Below are 13,856 nucleotides of genomic sequence, written 5' to 3' on the forward strand. Positions count from 1 at the left end.
GTTTTTAAAAGATGTATTCATTTATTTGAAAGGCACAGGTGCGGGGGGGGGGGGGGGGGAGGCAGAGACAGACCTCCATCTGCTGCTGGTTCAGTCCCCAAATGGCTGCAAAGGCTGGAGCTGGGCCAATCTAAAGCCAGAAGTCAGGAGCTTCCTTGGGGTCTCCCCCGCAGGTGCAGGGGCCAAACACTTGGGCCACCCTCTGCTGCCTTCCCAGGTGCACTAGCAGGAGCTGGATCAGAAGTGGAGCGCTGCCCATACAGGATGCTGGCCCTGCAGGTGGTGGCTTTCCCTGCTGTGTCACAGTGCCTGCTCCATTTTTTCAAGTTTTGGCAGTTACGCGGTTGGATGACCACGGTTCCAGAAGAGATGTAAGACATCATGCCCACTTCAGAGCCCCTTCATGCCCCTTTTTAACCAGTCAGCACCCTCAGCCCCCAGCCCCTCGACTGCTTTAGATCAATAACCTTTTTCTTTGTTGCATTTCATATAAGTGGAATTATATGCAGTTTCTACAGTGATTTAGGGCTCATTTAGCTTACCTAGCATGATGTTTATGGTTTTCTCCACTTTTCTGTTTATTTGGGATTTAATCTGGCATTGTTTTTCTAATGTCTTAGGGAAGATGCTTAGGAAATTGATTAAATTCTTCTTTTTAAAAAAAATATAAGTATTTTGGGGGCCAGCACTGTGGCATAGCGGGTAAAACCATCTCCTGTAATGCCGGCATCCCGGTTTGGGCACCAGTTTGAGTCCTGGCTGCTCTGCTTCTGATCCAGCTCTCTGCTATGGCCTGGGAAAGCAGTAGAAGATGGCCCACGTCCTTGGACACCTGCACCCTGTGGGAAACCGGGAAGAGCCTCCTGGCTCCTGCCTTCAGATTGGCACAGCTCTGGCTGTTGGAGCCATTTGGGGTGTGAACCAGCAGATGGAGGCCCTCTCTCTCTCTCTCTGCCTCTCCTTCTCTCTCTAACTCTGACTTCCAAATAAATAAAATCTTTAAAAATATATATGTTATTAAAGCCTTATGTTTTCTTTAGAGCATTGCTTTACTTGCATTAAAATATATTCTTATCCCCCTTCAAATTTTCCTTGATTCTACATTATCTGGATGTGTGTTGCTTAATCTTTGAATCTTTGGTAACTCTGCAGCTGTGTCTTGTTCTTGCTTTCTAATTTAAATTTATTTATTTACTTACTTGAAAGGCAGCGTGAAAGAGAGAGAGAGAGAAGCAGGGTGATGGGGGGGAGGAAGAAAGAGAAAAATTAATCTATTTGCTGATTCACTCCTCAAATTATTCAACGACCAGGGCTGGGCCAGGCCAAATTCAGGAGCCAAGTGCTTCCTCCCGGTCTCCCATGTGGGTGACAGGGGCCCAGGTACTTGAGCCATCACCTGCTGCTTCCCGGGTGCATTAGCAGGGAGCCCGATCAGGAGTGGAGTAGCTGGGACTCAAATTGGCACTCCAGTATGGGATGCTGGCATCTCTAGTGGCAGTTTAACCTTCAGTGTCAAAATGCCCACCCCTGATTTTTTTTTTAAAGTTTTAATTTATTTGAGAGGTAGAGTTACAGACAGAGGGAAAGACAAAGAGAAAGGTCTTCCATCTGCTGGTTCACTTCCCAAATGGCCGCAAGGGCCAGAACTGTGCCAATCTGAAGCCAGGAGCCAGGGGCTTCCTCTGGGTCTCCCATGTGGGTGCAGAGGCCCAAGGACTTGGGTCATCTTCTGCTGCTTTCCCAGGCCATAGCATAGTGCTGGATTGGAAAAGGAGCAGCCAGGATACGAATCAGCACCTATGTGGGATGCTGGTACAGCAGGCAGAGGCTTAGCCTACTATACCACCGCGCTGACCCTATCCCTGATTTTTAATATAATTCCTTTTCAGGAAGAAAATGTAATTTATGTGACTTCAATTGTTTTAAATTTATGGATATTTAAATCATTTTATGACCCAGAATATGGACTGCCTTGGTGAATGTCCATATATATTTGAATATAATGTATATTCTACTATGATAAGTGAAGAGTTCTGTAAATTTCTATTAGGCTGGTTTTGTTCATAGCATCATTCAGGTCTTCTGTGTTTTACTGATTTTTTTGTCTGTTTACTCTATGAGCTACTCAAAGGAGTGTTGAGTTACACAAAACTAGTTATGGAGTTGTGAATTTTTCCTTTCAATTGCATTGGTGTTGGCCATGTGGGATTGTTCATTCTGATGGATGACTTGGTCCTTTCATTGTTACAAAGTTTACTCTCATCTCTGGTTTTTGTTACGAAATCTTTGTCTAATGTTAACTTGCTATTTATTTAATTTGCATCTGCATATTTTTCCATTCTTTTCTTTCAACCTTCTAATTGGAATGTTTAAACTATTTACATTTAATGGTTATCTGTGTGGTAGGGTTTAAGTCTACTAGCTGGCTGTTTGGTTTCTGTTTGTTACATTCATTCTTTGTGTTTTTCCCCCATTTTTGCCTCCATTTTTTTAGAGTGAACAGAGTTTTAGTCAGGCATTTTGTCTTCACTATTAGCATTTTTAGCAGTATGTGTTTTGGTTTTGTTTCTAACTGTTTGCTCTGGTGTTCGCAGTATGTATACTTATCTGAGCCTCCCTTTTAAGTATGGAATAGTAATCTTCCCACAGCATGCCTCCCTTCCCACGTGCTGGCCTTCGTGCTATGTCATCGTCATGTTAGAAACTGTACCATTCGTTGTCATCTTGCTTTAGAGAGCCAGTTATCTTTTGAAGAGATGAGAAAACGAGAAGAATAGATTTTACATCTTCCTACACACAAGTGTTCGCCATTTCTTGTGCCCTTCATTCCTTTTTGAATCTTCAAATTTTCTCAGTATCATTTTCCTTTTGTCTAAGGATATTTCTTTAATATTTATTGTAGCATAAGTCTGCTGGTGGTGGATTTTTTTTTTTTTTTCAGATTTTGTTTGTGAGGAAGTTTCTTTATTTCACCTTCATGTTTGAAAGACATATCCACAAGGAGGAGAACCAGTGCTGCCCCTCACAGGTTGTCAAGGAGGTCTTCCGTTGTCCTTTGGCAGGCACAATTCTCTGAGAAGTCTGCTGTTACTTGTGTCTTCCTGAATGGTTTGTCTTGTTTTTCTTTGGCTGTGTTTAATATTTTCTTCTCACTAGTTTTTAACAATTAGATTATGATGTACCTTGTGATTTTCTTCACATTTATTCTGCTTGCAGATTTTCGAGCTACTACATCTGTGAATTTATAGTTAATAACAAATCTATCCTCTTTCTAGCTGTTATGTCTTCAAACATTTTTACATCGCTTGTGCTCACTCTTCTCTTGGATTTTGTAATTTTAAACGACTATCCCATAGGTCACTGGGTCTCTCTTATCTTTTTCATCAACCTTCTCTCACTATGCTACATTTTGTGTAACTTGTTGTCTTCAACTTCACTTATCTTTTTCCTGCACTATCTAATCTGATATTAGTCTTCTTTGATATATTTTAAATTTTAGGTACTATATCTTTCTTCTTGGAAAGACCTATTTGTGTATTATTAATATTTTCCATTTATTGTTTTCATATTTTTTTCTACATTAGGAGTAGGCAAACTATGACTTGTGAACCAGCTGTCTGTTTTGTTACAGATTTATTTTATTTATTTGAAAGGAAAATTTATATATATATATATAAAGAGAGAGAGGCCAGAGAAAGAGTCTTTTAGCCACAGGCTCACTCCCCAAATAGGTGCAATGGCCAGGACTGGACCAGACAAAAGCCAGGAGCTTCATCTTGGTCTCCCGCATCAGTGGCAAGGGCCCAAAGTACTTGGGGCATGTTCTGCTGCCTTCCCAGGTACATTAGCAAAGAACTAGATTGGATATAGAGCAGCTGGGACTTGAACTAACATATGGAATGCCAGCATCACAGGTGGCCTCTTAACCCACTGAGCCACAATGCCAATCCCCAACTAATTTTTTTTTTATAAATATAGTTTTATTGGAACACAGACACACCCATTCCTTTCCATTTGGTCTGTGCTGCTGCCACACTCCATTGACATGGTTGAGAAGTTGACAAAGAAGCCCTGTGTGACCACAGAGCTTAAATTAATTTCCATATCGGGGCAGGTGTTGTGGTGTATCAGGTTAAGCTGCACCTGCAATGCTGGCATCCCAAAGGGTGTGGGTTCACGTCCTGGCTGCCCTACTTCTGATCCGGCTCCCTGATAAGGCATCTGGGAAAGCAGCAGAAGATGGCCCAAGGACCCTGCACTCATGTGGGAGACAGATGAAGCTCCTGGCTCCTGGCTTCAGCCTGGCCCAGCCCTGGCCATTGTGGCCATTTGTGAAATGAGCCAGTGGATGGTCCATGGGACCCTCTGTAACTCTTTCAAATCAATAAAGCTAATCTTTAAAACATAGCTCCCATATGGCCTTGCCCTCTAGGAAGATGTTTGCTGACTCCCGCTGTAAATCCTTGGGCTCGTGGTGCATACTTATAACTTACAACTTAGAACTTCACCTTCTTTTGTTGTTGTTGTTGTTAATTCCATCATTTCTGTCACCTTTTTTATTTTTATTACTTTGCACTCAGCAATTTTCTGTGTCTTTTACTTTCTTACTGGAAGTTGAACAGTGTGGCTTTTACATAATTTAGTGCTTTTTTCCCCCTTATTTCTTTAGAAAGAATGTCAGATTTTGGCTGGCAGGAAGATGCTACTTGCTGACCAGGTTGAGCCTTTCAAGATCTGTGTTTGACTTCTTCTTCAGCAGGTCTAGAACAGTCTTTATTCTAGCTCTGCCTTAGCCCCTCTTCTAGATTGCGTTCTTCTGTGGCTTCCATGAATATGTTATGTATCCAGCGAAGTCTGGCTGGAGAGAAGTCAAAAGATTCTCAGGGCTGGCATTGTGACATAGTGGACTGAACTTCCACTTGCAACGCCAGCATCCCATATGTGCACTGGTTCCAGTCCCTGTTAATGGGCCCGGAAATGCAGAGGAGGATGACCCCAGAGCTTGGACCCTGCTGCCTATGTAGGAAGACCCAGATGAAGCTCCTGGCTTCAGCCTGGCCCAGCCCTGGCCATTGCAGCCAGAGTCAACTGGTGGATAGAAGATCTCTCTCTCTCTGTTTTTCTTTCCTTCCCTCCTTCTCTCCCTCCCTCTCTCTAACTCTGCCTTTCAAATAAATAAAGGGATCTCCAAAAGATAAAAAAAGATACATTCTCAGCTGTGTGTAAACTGTTGGAGTTGTTCCACTTATAGCTCCCTGGTGATTGGTTGTTTCTCTGGCCTTGTGAGCCTTCATCCTTTGTGTTCTTAGATTGGCATCACAGGACCCACATGCATTTTCTGGAATCCTTCGTTTTCATAGCTCCCTCCTCTCTGGTTTTCTCCTGCACGATTTCCAGCTGCCTTGAGCTTGTTGATTTCTAATTCCTCAATTCAACAAAATGAGGTTTCTCCTCGCTGGGAATAGTCTTCAGGCTCAGAGCCTGGGAGCTACAGTGTCTCGAGTTGCCTGTTGTCCTGTTGTCTTCTCAGGCTGTAATTCCACCCTTACTAACTGTGTCAGGACACAGCGAGAGTCCCCCTGGCGAGTTTTCGACACGTTTGGTGAAACTCAGCCAATTGTCCTAGTAACTCAGTGTCTGCAGTTTGTTGACTGCACCCTGTACCTGCTGCCTTGTTTTTACTGTCAGATACCTTATTTTATTTTTAATTTGACTGTTGCTCAACATGGGAAGCTATGGGGGGTCAGAAAAAGATGGTTTATTCTGGGTTTATCAGCATCTGGTTAACTTGGGTTTTACTATGCAATTACTTATTTGCAATTATACGACTTAAAGTAATTACTGACTAAATGTTAAATAGTGATTATAAATATGAATAAATGATGTTTGCTGTTTCATGGAATGCTGGGTGTTTTTGTACGTGGCGTACGTGGGTGGGTATATGCGGAGAAACAGCACTGTTGTTGCTAACGGTACTGGCCTGAGATGTCTGAGGTTGCCTCTTAGCCCAAGGCAGAAGTGCTGGGGGAGGCACGTGGGGGAAATGTGTATGAACCCGAGGCTGAAGTCCAGTTCCTGGGTGCGCTCACGCTTCTGTGTGAACCCAAGGCTGAAGTCCAGTTCCCGAGCCAGTACACTGTAGCCTCACCACAAAGCGTCTCAGCTGCCTTCTCTCTAATCCTGAGACGTGCAGCAAGGAAACAAAGCCACGGGTGACGTGCGCTTCCGCCCACGTCCTCTCGGCCGTAAAACTAAGGCCAGTAGTACAGCAAGGAATGGTGCCTCCCTCTCATGGCCTGTAGGGCAGTCGCTAGTATCTTGTTTTCAAAAGCATATTTTCTAGTAATGGAACACTTATCACATAATGCCAGCATTTTAAAAATTGGAATATAGAGTAGTATTACAATATGATCTTACATACATATGTGTGTGTGTATACATTTTCATTTCTGTAGATAAAAACTGGAAGAAAATTCAGCTAAAGTTTCGTAATTGTCATCTCTGGGTGATTACTGGTAATATATACTCTGGTTAGTCAGATTCCATGAATGTTCGATGGCAGGAACATGTAGTATTTTTACCACAGTGAAAAAAAAAAAGTTATTTGTTAGATTTTTAAAAGACTTTTGAGGTCGGCGCCACGGCTCAATAGGCTAATCCTCCACCTGCGGCGCTGGCACACCAGGTTCTAGTCCCGAGTCGGGGCACCAGATTCTATCCCGGCTGCCCCTCTTCCAGGCCAGCTCTCTGCTATGGCCCAGGAAGGCAGTGGAGGATGGCCCAAGTGCTTGGGCCCTGCACCCCATGGGAGACCAGGAGAAGCACCTGGCTCCTGGCTTTGGATCTGCGCAGTGCAGCGGCCACTGGGGGGTGAACCAACAGTAAAGGAAGACCTTTCTCTCTGTCTCTCTCTCTCACTGTCCACTCTGCCTGTCAAAAAAAAAAAAAAAAAAAAGACTTTTGAAAGAATAGTGCAACCAGCAAATGCTGGTTTAATTTATAAAAAACAGACGAGTGGTGGTGTACATCCCTGATTTTTTAGTGTTGCAGCCTAATCTTTTATCTGGATGACTGAAAGTTATTTATTTATTTTTGTTTTCCTTTCAGATCAGTATAAAGGTCACAGTCCAGGACACATTCACTGGGGTTGAAAAACTTGTTAGTGTGGCTTTCTCCACATTTGTAGCCAAACCACTCGGACAAGAAAAGGTACGTTTCTGTGTGATGACGTATCTAGTGTGGGGCCCAGGAACATAGCAACACTTGCATCAGAACTGTTATGAGATGGGCACCAGTTCGAATCCCAGCTGCTCCACTTCCAATCCAGCTCCCTGCTAATGCACCTGGGAAAGCAGTGGAGGATGGCCCGAGTGCTTGGGCCCCTGCACCCTTGTGGGAGACCCAGAAGAAACTCCTGGCTCCTGGCATCGGTCTGGCCCAGCCCTGGTAATTGTGGCCATTTGGGGAGTGAACCAGTGGATGGAAGATCTCTCTGTCTTCCTCTCTCTCTCTCTCTCTCTCTCTCTCTGTCTCTGTCTCTCTCTGTAACTCCACCTTGCAAATAAATGAACAAACCTAAAAAAAAAAAAAGAACTGTTATGGAAAAAAGAACATTTCTTCTCAGTAGGAGGTACCAAGGACACTTCAGAGAGTTCACAGAAAATGGGATTAAAGGTCAGCTTATACTGATGCAGAATTTTTTTGAAATTCATGCAGTTTTTTCATGTACCTTTTTCACGAGTCTTTAAAGACTCCCTGTATGCCTGAGTTTCAAAATATTTTGCACCAGAGTAAGTTTATCTTTTAGTTTCATTTTCCTGTAAATATTTTGAAATGTTGTCGTATACTGTCCTAAGATTTGTTACTCCCCAGTATTTATCATAAAAGGTATTCTGTGATAATATGGGCTTAAGTGCTCTAGAGAAAAAAACTGAGTTTTTTAAAGATTTAAACTTATTTGAAAAGCAGAGTTATTGGAAGAGAGGGAGAGACAGAGAGAGATCTTCTACCCTCTGGTTCATTCCCCAAATGGCCACAAAAGCCAGAGACAGGCCAGGCTGAAGCCAGGAGCCAGGAGCTCCATCTGGGTCTGCCATGTGAGTGGCAGGAGCCCAAGCACCCGGGGCCATTCTCTAGTGATTTTCCCAGGCTCATTAGCAGAGAGCTGAACAGGAAGTGGAGCAGTCAGGACCAGAACCAGCTCCCATATAGAATGATGGCATCACAGCCGGCAGCTTAACCCACAACACCGCAGCGCTGGCCCCACCACTGGGCTTTAAATGATCTGAGGGTCATACTGGTGCAGACTTGATGCTCACTGGTCTAGTTCTTCCTTCTGTGGCTATGTAACTTGAAAATAAAAAGCAAGAGAAATGTAGGAAGTGGTTGCATGTTACCATCCCCTCATTCTTTCTTCCTGAAGAGGAGTCAGAATTGCTGAGTTACTGGAATTTAAAAATAAGCTTCAGGGTACCTGGGGTGAAAGCACCCTTCTAAGCCACGCCCTGCCTGGTGCGTGCCCAGCTGCCCGCCTGGCCAGGGCCCAGATCTCCGCTGCAGGCCGCTGAGGGTTTACTCAGTAGAACTTCTTGGCACTCCTTTCCAGGGTCACTGGAAAAGGGACCACACTTAGTCTAAGCATTTTTCAAATGTAACAGTTCTGATGAAAATTTGAATCTTTCATTGCAAAGGCAGCTTCCGACTTGGGTCCGGTGGCTGCCCCCAGCCTCCTGGAAGCCACGAGGATCTTCTCACTGCCCCAGGGTGTTGTTGCTTGCCCTGCTGCCAGTCCCAGAGCAGCTGGGACAAAGCAATGTTTCCCCCACACCCAACAGAGCTGCAGCACAGCTGTCCTCACCTGGGTAGGGAGGCAGGCAGGTGGCGGGGTGGCGGGCACCCTGCCAGAGTTTTGTGCCCTGGGCACTTCTCTCACCCCAGGCCTGACACTCGATGTGACCCACAGCAAGTCCAAGACCAAGGGTGTTGCTTTCCAAACTGAAGTGCAGCTCAAACTCAGCTTTCTGGGCTACGCCTGGGACCTGCTGAGTTACAAGCAGCTGGATGGGGACCGAGAATCGCACGTTCCCTAGAACTTCAGGCTTTGACGCGGGTCTCGCCAGCCCTTATGTTTTTCCCAAGTACCTTCCCCTGCCGACCAAGTCTTCAGATTGCTGGGAACGAGAGTCCCCGTGTCTGAAAGCAAGTGATGGGCAGCAGCCACACAGCCCCCCTACTGTTTCCCTCTAGCCCCAGCCCTCCCGCTCTGAATTCAGGGCTGTGTGGAGAATGGAAGGGCCCCTCTTCAGTCCTGTCCCTGCCCAGGCTGGAGGCCTGGCCCCCAGCAGAGGAAGTCAGGCCCCTGCAGCGCTGCCCTCATCGGTCACACAGCCCCTTACCCAGGCTGCCGTCTTTTCCAGCAGGTAGCGCTCTTGTTCAGAATGCAGCACGCAGCCGGCGCTGTGGCTCACTAGGCTAATCCTCCACCTGCGGCGCCGGCACACTGGGTTCTAGTCCCGGTCGGGGCGCCAGATTCTGTCCCAGTTGCTCCTCTTCCAGGCCAGCTCTCTGCTGTGGCCAGGGAGTGCAGTGGAGGATGGCCCAAGTGCTTGGGCCCTGCACCCCATGGGAGACCAGGAGAAGCACCTGGCTCCTGGCTTCGGATCAGCGCAGCGCCAGCTGCAGCAGCCATTGGCAGGTGAACCAACGGCAAAGGAAGACCTTTCTCTCTGTCTCTCTCTCTCACTGTCCACTCTGCCTGTCAAAATAAATAAATAAAAATTTTTTTAAAAAGAATAAACAGAATACAGCATGCCAGGAAAAGTCGGGGCTGCTTTGAACTGAAGGGCTCCCTGGACCTCTGTGCGCAGTGAGCTTGTTCCAGGACTCCATGGGGCCTGGGGCCTGGGGCCAGGCCAGCGAGAGACGCCAGAGTGGGAGCGGACAGCTTCAGGGTCCTTGGCAGTCTCAGCAGAGGCACTTCCTCTGTGGGTCCGGAGTCATCCAGGACAGGTGCAAGTTGCCTTGGTTTCAAGCACTCGTTTACCAGTCCTGTGTACCCTGCCGAGGGCACAGCTGACACAAGGCTGCCTGGAGAACTGACCAGTGCTGTCCATCTGTCAGTCTGCACAGCCCTCAGCAAGTCAGACAAGCACCCAGGGCAGTCTGGGACCTCACGCAGCACAGTACCATCCTTCTCTCAGCCAAGGGGCAGCACCAGCCTGCAGGGGCCCTGGGAGGAAGCGTGGGGCTGTTGTAGTCCCCTGCAGGGTGAGCCCTGCCGACACACATGGAGGGTCACCAGCCCGAACGTGGGCTTGTGGCTCTGTTGCATCCTGTTTCCAGGTTTCTGGAGTCACCTAAAACTCTGACACATGGATTCTTTCTGTTTCATCAGATGATCAAATTTCCAAACCGGGAGTATCCCCTGCCACAAGATACCTTTCTCTAGAACAACTTTATTTCCAACCTTTTATGTCTTAATTTTGCAAAAATAGAAAGCGTTTCTTTTTAACATATTTATTTATTTCCTTGAGAGACAGCGCTCCCATCCGCTGGTTCATTCCCCAGATGCCTGCAGTTGGCAGGGCTGGGCCAGAGCCAGGACCCGGAACTCAAGCCAGATCTCCCACACAGATGCCAGGGATCCAAGGACCTGAGCCGTCACTGCTGCCTCCCATGGTCTACATTAGCAGGAAGCTGGAGTCAAGAGCAGAGCAGGGCAGGCACTTTGATGTGGAGTGCGCACCTTAACCGCCAGGCTAAACACCCACCCCTGAAAACATTTTTTGAAGACAATTCAGGGGCATCAGAAGTCCCTCTCCTCAATCACTCATTTGAAGATTTTATGTTCTTTAATCCTATTGAAAATTATTATAACCAAGGAAAACAAACAAGGAAAGCATTTAAATATTATATGAAGAACTAATTAAGCCTCTATTGATTTTTTAAATTTATAGGTATTTTAAGAAAAGAATTAGACACAGTGTGTTTAGGTCCCTTAAATACTCTATTTGCCCGAGTTAGAAAATGGTATCATTTGGTTCTCGTGTCGTGCTTTGTCGTTCTCGTGTCTGCTCTGACAGACAAGTGTGTTTCTTTCTCCAGATTCACTTAAAGCCCGTCCCGCTTCTCACGGAGCAGGATCGTGTGCAACATAATCTGGCTTCGGAGAGGAGGAAGGTTCGGCTGCAGCACGAAGACACTTTTAACAGCTTGATGAGAGAAAGCGGCAAGTCTGATGGTCAGTCGTCCCCCTGCAGGCACGTCTGGGGCCCCGGGAGCAGGCCCTTCCTCCAGTCCTGCTGGGCGCACCTGTCGCTGGAGGCGGGGGCTGGCCCCTCAGGTCTCCTGACCGGATGGGGCGGGATGTTCCAGTGAGGGACTGGGAAATCACTGGGGAGTAGTCAGTGTGGCTCCCCAGGGTGAGATGGGGCTTCACAGGTAGCTGGCGGCTCCCAGCTGTGACTGAGCGCACACAGGCTCAGCCGAGGAGGAAGCTGCAGCGCCAGGCGCTGGGAAAGAGGCTGGCAGTGAATGAAAAGCCAAGATCCCGCTGCTCTCTCCGGGCACTTCCCATGTAGCCCTGGGTTTTCCTGGGCCCTTTCTTAGTGCTCAGGCACTAATTTCTCCAGGTCTTTGAGGCCTGGTGGGGCAAGAATGGCGGAATGCCCCGGTGTCGGCCCACAGCTTCCATGGTGTGGGGCACCATGGAGGAGGGGAGTGGGCACCACCCAGCAGAGCAGGGGCAGCTCAGAGAAAGTCTGAGGCCCCTTGACTGAAGGAAGGCACAGGAAGCGGAGTTGGGAGACAAAGGCCAAGGACATGTGAGTTCTTAGGCGACTGAGAGGGAGATGTGCATGCCAAGTGGGAAGAGGGAGTCCCGGCAAGACAGGTGTGGTGCTGTACGCACCTGTAGCACCCTCACTCCTGGGCTGAGCTGTAGAGATTGCTGGGGCTGGGCTGGGGTGGGAGAGAGGTGTTCACCAGCTCTGCTTTGAGCACCTGGAGATAGAGGGACCAGGGATGCTCTAGAACTCTATCTCTCAGACTCAAAACCACTGGGCCCTGGCCCCAGGCTGACCCCAGGATGACTGGTCAAATAAGGAAGGAGGGAGAATGCGTGGAAACCTATTTATTTGCAAGCTTTAAGGGGCAGCAGCATTGCCAGGTTACGTTTACGGAAGGAGGACCTGCTCCTCATGACAGTGTTGAGCAGAGTGAGTCTCCATTCGGTACCAAAATCTGTGTGAAAAGGCAGCAGCCAGAGCAGGGGGACGGCCCTGAGACAGACAAGACAGCCCTCAGTCAGAGACAAAGCCAAGGCAGTCAGCCCCGAACACCTCGGGGAAGAGGGAAGGGGCGGCCAGACCCTTACTCAGGCTAACAAGCAGATGGCTAAGGTGTCTTAGGAAGACTCAGACATCTGACACAGCTATTTTTTTTTTTTTTTGACAGGCAGAGTGGACAGTGAGAGAGAGAGACAGAGAGAAAGGTCTTCCTTTTTGCCGTTGGTTCACCCTCCAATGGCCGCTGGGGCCGGCGCACCACGCTGATCCAAAGCCAGGAGCCAGGTGCTTCTCCTGGTCTCCCATGCAGGTGCAGAGCCCCAGGACTTGGGCCATCCACTGCCTTCCCAGGCCATAGCAGAGAGCTGGCCTGGAAGAGGGGCAACCGGGATAGAATCCAGTGCCCCAACCGGGACTAGAACCTGGTGTGCCGGCGCCGCAAGGTGGAGGATTAGCCTGTTAAGCCACAGTGCTGGCCATCTGACACAGCTATTAAGAGCAAGTGCTTTTACTCTGATCTCAACAGCCTGCCTTTTCACACAATTATTATTCTTCTAATTTTAGTTTTATTGTCTTTTTAAAAATATTTCATTTGAAAAACAGAGTTACAGAGAAAGGAAAGACAGAAAGAGATGCCCCATCCACTGGCTCACTCCCCAAGTGGCTGCAATGACCAGGGCTGGGCCAGACTGAAGCCAGGATCCTGGAGCTTCATCCAGGCCATCCATGTGGGTGGCAAGGGCCCAGACACTGGGTCCATCTTCCAGTGCTTTCTGATCCAGAGAGCAGGATCCAACACGGAGAAGCTGGGACATGAATGAGCACCCTATCAGATGCTGGTATCACAGGTCCCAGCTCAGCCTGTTACACCACAAAACTGGCCCCTTATATTTTTTAAAAAGCCTTCCACCTCATTAAAACTGTACTACTTGACTTTAGGAAAAAGGTTGAAATAAGCCACTAGGTGTTCTCTACACCAGTGGGAAGTAGCATTGGCATTTGGCAGGAACGCCATTCTCACAGGGTGTTTTCCAGCACTCGGGGCATCACGGTGGGGCCTGCTCCTTCCTGGTTTCGAGAACTGACCTCACAGAGAGCAGGGCCTCTGTCCACCACTCACCCACAGCCACCACCCAGAGATAGTCCCCCAGTGGCTCATTTACACCTGAGCTTGGGTCCTGCAGCTGGTGGGCCCTGGCCAGTCTGAAGTCACTCTTTCTGTTTTCTTGTTCACAATTCTCGCTGCCTGTAACCAAGACCTCTGCCTTTGCTCTTCTGAGCTCACTGAGGCAAGGTGAAAGCAAAACACTCAAAATGGCCAGTGTAAAGCCGCACTAATGAGGGCGTTTCTGTAGTAGGTTGGCATGAGAATGAAATGAGGTCATGGACGGGTGCCTCCAGAAGTTCATGGGAAAGTGGGACTGAAAGATGTGCCACAAGCGTTTTGGAGGCCCCCCATAGAGTAGCTCTGTGGGCCCTGCGTGGGGCACATAGAAGGTGCTATCTCACTGTCGCTGGAGAGGTGCCTGCCCACAGGAGGAGCTGGTGCACCTGTCAGAAGGCCGTACTTGG

The 13,856-nt window shown here is 47.9% G+C and overlaps 1 protein-coding gene across 1 annotated transcript in view; it reads left to right on the forward strand.

Moving 5' to 3' along the window:
• The window catches only part of ACOT12 (acyl-CoA thioesterase 12), a 44,924-nt gene that overhangs the window by 7,270 nt on the left and 23,798 nt on the right, over window positions 1-13,856 (forward strand). The window contains exons 4-5 of the mRNA XM_062212482.1: window positions 7,108-7,209; window positions 11,104-11,239. Of these exons, the coding sequence (XP_062068466.1) occupies window positions 7,108-7,209; window positions 11,104-11,239 (238 nt within the window). The remainder of the gene's footprint in view (window positions 1-7,107; window positions 7,210-11,103; window positions 11,240-13,856) is intronic.

This window comes from Lepus europaeus, chromosome 15, assembly GCF_033115175.1.
Source record: "Lepus europaeus isolate LE1 chromosome 15, mLepTim1.pri, whole genome shotgun sequence".
NCBI classification, from domain to species: domain Eukaryota; kingdom Metazoa; phylum Chordata; class Mammalia; order Lagomorpha; family Leporidae; genus Lepus; species Lepus europaeus.